Source organism: Ochotona princeps, chromosome 2 (genome assembly GCF_030435755.1).
Source record: "Ochotona princeps isolate mOchPri1 chromosome 2, mOchPri1.hap1, whole genome shotgun sequence".
Taxonomy (NCBI): Eukaryota; Metazoa; Chordata; class Mammalia; order Lagomorpha; family Ochotonidae; genus Ochotona; species Ochotona princeps.
In genome coordinates this window covers 27,181,314-27,189,605 of record NC_080833.1, presented here as the reverse complement: position 1 = coordinate 27,189,605, position 8,292 = coordinate 27,181,314, and the positions used below count along the sequence as shown (strand labels likewise).

The 8,292-nt window shown below is 52.3% G+C and overlaps 1 protein-coding gene across 2 annotated transcripts; it reads left to right on the top strand.

Moving 5' to 3' along the window:
- LSM10 (LSM10, U7 small nuclear RNA associated) lies at positions 1–2,624 on the top strand. Of its 2 annotated transcripts, none has more exons than XM_004591704.2 (2): positions 1–44; positions 1,836–2,624. In XM_004591704.2, the coding sequence occupies exon 2, from the start codon at positions 1,869–1,871 to the stop codon at positions 2,238–2,240; it is 372 nt and encodes a 123-aa protein (XP_004591761.1). In that variant the 5' UTR covers positions 1–44; positions 1,836–1,868; the 3' UTR covers positions 2,241–2,624. The 2 variants fall into 2 exon arrangements, with proteins under 2 accessions (XP_004591761.1, XP_058534985.1); XM_058679002.1 differs by lacking the exon at positions 1–44 and adding an exon at positions 68–557.
- Positions 2,625–8,292: the final 5,668 nt, after the last annotated feature.

Here is an 8,292-nt window from a genome sequence, read left to right as displayed (position 1 = left end):
GCCACCGGGACCCGGAAGGCGGAAAGCGGAAGGAGTCCGGCGCGGTGGGTCCGGGTCGGGGTTGTGCTGGGGAGGAGTGGGGAGTGGGGACTCTGAACCCCTAGGCCGGCGTGGGAGCCTGGCCCAGGTCTTCTTCCACACTTAGCGGACTACAGAGTGTGGCTTCACCCTTACTGCTCTGGGAGCCAAGGGGCCTCCTCACTCCTGCTTTGCCGATGGGCTGACAAGCTTGGCGACGCTCAGTGGCTGCCTCGGGATTCCGTCCCGACTCAAGGGCTGGAGGACGGGCCCGTGGCTATCCCAGTGGTGCAGAATTGATCACCGAACCTCCGGTCGAGCGCAGGTTGGGATCATTAGACCTGTCCCTTCCTCAGTGCAGCGGGCTGGCCGGACAGGCTTTCCGCGCTGCATAACCGTGGCGGGAATGCTGAGTGGGGTGGCTCAGAAGACAGGAGTTCCTGTACCTTTTGACTCAAGGCTCTGGAAATAAAGCGTAAATAGGACATAGTATTATTGATACCATATCAAGAACAAAGTATGAACTAGGCAGTGAGTGTGTGGGTACCTTCATCTAGCCTGTAGCTTAATGTGGAAGCAGGCTCCAAAAAGCCAACTGTCCTAGACTTAGCCTTACAGGTGGAGGGAGCCTCCAATCAGGTCGTCCGTCTGTAGTACCTTTTCCCAGTTCCCAGAATGTCTACATCCAGGGCAGCTGGATCCCTGCCTAGCATCCCCTGGGCAGCACCTCTGACCTGCTGAATCGGGAATGGGGAGTGGTCTCACAGACACACACCCTCCCGCCCGTCTGAAGATGGTGCACAGTGTGTACTGAGAATTGCCTAAGCCAACCACTGAGTGAATCTCCAGCTTTAATGTGCATCTAATTTGGAGGCTGATGGGGGAGGGTCTTATTAAAACAGATTGTTTCAGGTGGTCAGAAAAAGACCAGTGATGGATGCATTTCTTCTTCTTTTTTAATAAGATTTTTTTTGAAAGACATTTACAAAAAGAAGGAAAGACAGAGAGAAAGCTCTTCTATGCTGTGGTTCACTGCCCCAGATCATCACAACAGCCAGAGTTGGCCAAATCCAAATCTAGGAGCCAAGAGCTTCTTCTGGGTCTTCCACACAGTTGCAGGGACCCAAGAACATAAGCCATCCTCTGCTGCTTTCCCAGGACATAAGCAGGGAGCTAGATCGGGAGTAGTTGAGACTCAGCAAGATGGGATGCCAGTGCTGCAGGTGGAGGACTAGCCTACTGCACCACTGCACCAACCCCAGCTGGATGCATTTCTTAATAAGGGCCCAGGTGATGATAAGGTTTAAGCCACAGGATCACGCTCTGAGTAGCAAGGGTGTAAACCACAATTTAGAGCCATGGTTCTTCAACTTGTCAGCACACTGAAATTACCTAGGGAGCTTGGAGCAACTGGGAGCCTGGGCTCTATCTCCCAGACCCAATGAACCAGTCTCTGGGGTGTGGAAGTCAGGACAGAACTTGTGCTGTGTGGCTCAACTGTCTAATCCTCCACCTGCTAGCACTGGTGTCTGTGTTGGCGCCAATTTGTGTCCCAGCTGCTCCATTTCCAATCCAGCTCATCACTTCTTCCTTGTTCATAAAGTAGACAAAAGTAGTCCTTGGCTTGGGGAAGGGGGCGGTGTGAGGAGTCTGTGAGAGGCATACATGAATTGCTGTGTGTCCACTGACAGCCTCAATTGAGAAGGTAGGTGCTGGAACTTGGGTTGAGGACACAGTGGAGGTGATCCTGCAGTGGAACCCCCTAGCCTGCTACAGCTTACGTTGTGTGTCAGTGTGTGGGTGTGTGTGTGTTCCAGCCCCAGGGAGCCACCAGCTGCTGGCCTGGAACCATGGCACTGAGCCACTCGGTGAAGGAGCGGACCATATCTGAGAACAGTCTCATCATCCTGTTGCAAGGCCTCCAGGGCCGGGTGACCACGGTGGACCTGCGGGACGAGAGCGTGGCCCATGGACGCATAGACAACGTGGATGCTTTCATGAACATCCGCCTGGCCAAAGTCACCTACACGGACCGGTGGGGTCATCAGGTGCAGTTGGATGACCTGTTCGTGACAGGCCGGAACGTGCGCTACGTGCACATCCCGGATGACGTGAACATCACCGCCACCATCGAGCAGCAGCTGCAGCTCATCCACCGGGTTCGCAACTTCGGCAGCATGGGCAAGGGCCGCCGGGAGTTTCCCTCCAAACGTCACAAGTGAGGAGGCTGTGCCCTCTGCAAGCTCCAGCCCCAACTCAGGTTCCTCCAGGGTTCTCCTGAACCAGCTTCTCAGCATCCTGCTCTTCCCAGAGCTGAGGAAGGAAGCAGGGCGAACCCACAAACTGGTGTCCAGCAGACACCCCTTCACAGCTGCCTCTCTTGGGGTTCCACCTCCCACGAAACTGGAATCCCATCTCTCTGTGGCCTTGGGGCACAGGACGGTCCCCCGTCTCCTCATTTGCATCTGAGCCTTTGGTTTACTGATTCTGAACCCCTTCTCAGACAGGATTATGAGATGGGCTTGGCTTGAGCCCTCTCCAGTTGTCCGCATTGCTTTTTCAGTTATGGTCATTTTCTCATAAAATCCAACTTGGCTAGCCACAAATCCATGCCTCGTGCTTGCCCAGCCATGTGTGCATGAGGTCTGGGTACCGGGTCTTTAACTGGCTGCATGTTGGAATCTCCTGTCCAACCTTTGGATTCATATTTTCTTGATGGGGAATGTGGCCCAAACACTAGGGGCTGGAGGAAGGGTCTTGCTCTGGGGCATTGATGGTCCTTCTGTGTGCTCAGCAGGGGTAACCAGGGGCTAACGAGGGTCGACAGCCCAGAGTCCTCAGTGTCCTGGGTGGGCCCTGAGCCATTCCTGGATAAGGCACTGAAGAAAGATGGCAATGAAGGGAAGCAGCCTTGCCAAGACGCCCCAAGGATATGGGTCTTTTGTTGTCCTGAGTTACTGGACCCAGGTAGGCGCTCCATGCCACCAGCCCATGGTCTCTGCCTGCCACTGATCATCCATTTCAAAGGTGGTAATTCTTAAATACATACACACATACTTGAAAGGAAGAGTGACAGAGATCTTCTGTCCATTCATTCATTCCCCTAAATGGTCACAAGACAAGACTTGTCCAGGCCAAACCAGGAACTTGCCTGGGTCTCTCACGTGTTTGTAGAAGGTATGGGCCCTTGGACCCTCTTCCTCTGCCTTCAGGCACATTGGCAGGGAGCTGGATCCAGAACACAGTACTGGCCACAGGAACTGATATTCTGATGGAGGACCCAACGTCACACCCAGCTCATCCAATTCTACAAGTTAATTCTTGAGCTGTGAGTGTGTATCAGGCACTTGGGGATGGAAAAAGGTCTTATTCTAAGGGAGTTGATATGCAAGCACAAAAGATTGATGATAAAACAAAGTAAGCCTTTTTACACAAATAAAACAGGAAATAAGCAGGGCACTTAGAAAACAGGTGGTTTTTTTCTGGCAAGTGTTGTCTGAGGAAGTGAAATTTAAACTGAAAAGGAACCTGCCATTTGAAGAGCCTAGAGAAGGCAGTGGAAACTGCCAGTGCAAAGGTCCCGAGTGGGAACGCTCGGGGGTTGGGTCAGAAACAGTGACACGGTGAGGGCTGGTGCAGGTGAGTGTGGAGTAGGTGAGGGGCTTTGGATGAGCAGTGTAGTTGATTGCAGTGTGTAGAGAGTAGAAGTTGGGGGGCTGGTGCTGTGGCACGTAAAGCCGCTGTCTGCTGTGCTGGCATTCCCTGTAGGAACCAGTTTGAGTCCTGTCTGCTCCACTTCCATCCAGCTCCCTACTTGTGGTCTAGGAAAAAGCAGGAGAGGCTTAGGCCCAAAATCTTAGGCCCCTGCACCAACATGTGAGACTTGCAAGAAACTCCTGGCTTTGGATCAATTTAGCTCCAACCATTATAGACACTTGGGGAATGAACCAGTAGGCAGATTTTTCTGTCTGTCTCTCGTTCTCCCTATAAATCTGCCTTTCCAATAATAAATAAATATTTTTTAAAGATTTTATTTTCATTTTGTTTGAAAGGAAGACATTTCCTTCCTCTCTTCTTCCCTGTATATCTGACTTTCCTGTAAAAATTAAATCCTTAAAAAAAAAAAAAAAAGACTTTTTTTAAGGCAGATTTGCTGACAGAAGAAAAGAGACAAACAGATCTTCCCCAAATGGCCTCAACAGCCAGAGCTAAGCTGACCTGAAGCCAAGAGCCAGGATCCTCCTCTGGGTCTCCCACGTGGCCCTCCTCTGCTGCTTTCCCAGGTCATAAGCAAGGAGCCGGATGGCAAGTGGAGCAGCTGGGACTAGAACCAGCACCCATAAGTGATGATAGCACTGCAGGTAGAGGATTAGTTATGTTGAGACACTGCGCTGGCTCCATAGACAGATCTTTGATCGGAGACCCTGTGGGTCTCATATAGGCAGGAGAGAGCCAGTGCTTCAGCCTGCTGCCCCACGAGCATGTGTATTAGCAAGAAGCTGGATTGGGAACAGAGTAGCCGACACTTGAGGCAGGCACTCTGGAACAAATGCCCGCTGCTTAAATTCCCTTTCTTTTTTACCCATACTGAATCAGAGTGGAAGGAACTACTACCACAGTGCATCCAGAATTGCTCCGTCTCCCCTTTCCTGTTTGAATCCTACAGCACTTCCTTCCAGGGTGCTCAAGTGTGAGATAAACGTGCTTTGGTGGTCATCTGATCACCCCTGCATCCCCTGGGATGGCCTCTTGTCCGGATCTCTCACCATCAGCCCGTGGTACTTGCTGTCAAGTAGTGCTGCTGGCCAAGAGCTGCCCCTGGGTGTGACCTGTCCCTTCTCAGGTGTCCACATGATTGTTATTTCTCCCCAGGCCACGGTAGGCCCCAGGGAAGTTCTGGGAACTTAAGGTGAGTTCAGCCTCACTAAGCCAAATGCAGCACACTGTGGTTTCTCCAGGGGGTTCCTGGTTCTGGTGCCCCACCCAGAAAAAAGAACCTTTTTCCATCTCTCAGTCCATGGCACCTGGCGGATAGCTGCACCTACAAGACTAAGAAGAAGCATCTCTATTTTCAGGAACCCATACCCCCAGAGGCAGCCTTCTGCATTTCCCCTGATCCTGGCACCATTTGCTATATTCTTTAATTTTTTTTTTATATATATTCTTTAATTTTAAGATTTATTTATTTTTTATTGGAAAGGCAGATATACAGAGAGGAAGATCTGCCATCCAATGATTCACTCCCCAAGTGTCCACAACAGCTGGAGCTGAGCCATTCTGAAGCCAGGAGCCAGGAGCAGCTTCTGGGTCTTCCACACAGATGCAAGGTCCCAAGGCTTTGGGCTGTCTTCAACTGCTTTCCCAGGCCACAATCAGGGAGCTGAATGGGAAGCAGGGCCACCAGGATTAGAACCAGCGCCCATATGGGATCCTGGGGCATGCAGGGCAAGGACTTTAGCCAGTAAGCTACCACACTAGACCCCATTGGCTAAATTCTTATCTGCCTAGAAACTTTCCCTGTCTCCCCAAAGGCTGGCCTTTGGGAACCCAGAAACTAAAATTCAACTCTGCCTTTTGTTGTGTGGCTCCACTCATTTCCTGAAGTAGCACGTATAGGGTCACTTGCAGATCCCAAGGTGAAGAAACTGTCCCCCAAAGCTACTGACCTGTTGGCATCTAGACTGTGTGTGTGCACGTGCGTGCAGGCACACTGTTGGTGCCAGGGCTGCTTGCATGCATACACCTACCTTTCATGCTCCCTCAGCCATTGTCAGGAGAGCTGATGACAGAACCCCCAGGAATTCCCAGCACTTAGATGGCACAGTGTCCGCGCCCTCAGCTCCCATTCCTTGAGAGAGGAGTGCAGAGAGCGCTGTCATTTGCAGGGACATAGGATGGACACAGATACGGCAGCTCAGGTCTCCCTGGGCTTGCAAGTGACACAGCACATCCCGAGTTCAGCGCAGCTGAGCGGGATGGGCTCCAAGTGTGACGTCAGGAACATGGCAGTCACACTGGCCTGCTTCACCTCTGATGAAGGGAAGACATCACCAAGGAAAAAAGCAGAACTCACTTGATGCAGGTTGTGTGGGAGATTTGACCAACGGAAGGTTTGCATAGAAGGAAAAATACCAAAACAATCTTCAAAGGCGGGAAGGTTGGGAACCAGTGACCAGGCCAGCTGAGGCCCAGAGAGGGAAAAGGGCTCTCCCCAGCTCCTAGAGCTAAGTTGGCAGAGTGCCAAGATGGGCATCCGGCAGCTCCCCGCAGGGGCTCTGTGTGTTCCATACAGTAGAGCTATTGTCTGGGATCAGGGGAGCCCCAACATGTAGGTCTGTGCTCTACACACACACACACACAGCAGACCCTCCGGCAACTTCACTGCAATACTAACCACTATGTTTCATAATGAGAGAGAAAGATCTATCATCTACTGGTTTACTCCCCAAACGGCTGTAATAGGCAGTGCTGAGCCAGGCCAAAGCCAGGAGCCTGTGTCTACCTCATGGGTGACAGAGGCCCAAGCTCTTGGGGGCTGTCATCCACTGGTTTCTAGGCATTTAGAACTGGAGCAGCTAGGACTGGAAGTGGCATTGACTTGCAGTGTCACAGGCAGCAACTTAATCAGTAAGTCACAATGCCCAGGGTTGGTGTGTGTGTGTGTGGGGGGGGGTTCCTTCTTTAAGAAAAAAAAAATTATTTGGAAGACAAATAACCCTACACATTAAAATCCTTAACAGCCCCATTTCACAGATGAGCACAGAATTGACCTGCTCAGGTGAGCAACCTGGGGTTGGGGGCGGGGTTTAATCTCACAACTGTGTGACACCCCACCCTTTATTCTTGTTTCTGGCATGTTTGACCTCATTCTGATGGGAGTAAACCAGGGCTGTTTACTTCCCTGATGGTATCCAGCCCCTGGAGTGGTACTCTGACCCTCAAAACTCACCATGCCTAGGCCTCAGAGCTTGCCAGTCAGTAGGTAGATAGGGCTGCTGAGGGTTGGCAGCCTAAGGAAGGTTGATGAGCCCATCCTCTTCTTAGGCAGGCCTGCCTGTCCCCCTGCCAGCCAGTGACCATCTGGTGCTTCTGTGACAGGCATCACTTTGTTACAGCAGCACTGTCTGCCAGCGAGCCTAGAGCTGGAGAGCCAGCAGGAGAGGGTGTCATTGTGTGTGTGTGTGTGTGTGTGTGTCCCCTGCTGACAGGCTTTCAGGTCCTCTGGCTGGCACCTTGGGTTCCTCTCCTCTCCTACGAGTCAGCTGCAAGTCCCTTGTGGGTAAGGGTGGCTATGTCAGGGGTCATCGATTCATATAACTGATAATTAGTGTTCTGGGAGACCCGAAGCTCCCTCGCACCAGGGCCAGGGCTTTCAACATTCCTAGGTTTTTCCTTTTGTCGAGGACAGGAGAGTGGGCTGGGGGGAGCCTGGCTTCAGTGGTTCTGTAGTAAGCCGCTCGTGCCACTGAGGGTGCACGCCTGCAGAGCCCTGCGTGAGGCAGTTTCTGTCCCTCACTGTATCCTCACAGTGATCCCATGAAGTGTTGTTCCTATTTGGACACACACAGAGGGAAGGTTACCAAGTTGGGCACTTATTCAGCCAGCTTGCGCGTGACGCGGCAAGTTACTCACAAAGCACTCGGGTCCAAGTTGTTTGAAAGCCATCAGGCTTGGTTCAGATCACAGTTTTGTCACTGTTGTGTGTCTGTGGACAGGCTACTTCCTCTCTCTGACCTACACTTCCTCATCGGTAAGCAGGTGGCTCATGCCCACATCTCTAAAGTGCTGACGGCAGCAAGTGGCAGCTGCTCAACCATGATTGCTGTTCAGCGCTTTCAGCCGTTCAGTGGACCCCAGGCTATCAGGTCACACACTCCTACTGCTCCGATGGCCTGGGCCCGCCTGTGTGGCAGTGACGAATGTTACTTCCACATGAGTGCTTGGACTCATGCCTGAGAACATGTGTGTCCACACATGGATGCAGAGTGGCCTGGGGGACAGCTCAAATGACAGCTGAAGTGTGACACCGTCCCTCACAGCAACCCCTGGCACAACACCTCTGAGACAAAGGAGCGGAGCTGTGGCCGCTTCTGCTGCTGCAGCGGCGGCGGCCACCGAGCCTTTTTTTCTAGCTGCTTCTGCATGCCAGCGGAGGGAAGCCAGGCTCTCAGGGGGCCCCAGTGAGTCACCAGCCTGACGCAATCCCTTTAAAGGGCTCATCTGCCGGTGCAAGAAGCTGATTCATGGAGGGTGTGGTTGCTGGAGGAGGAGAAG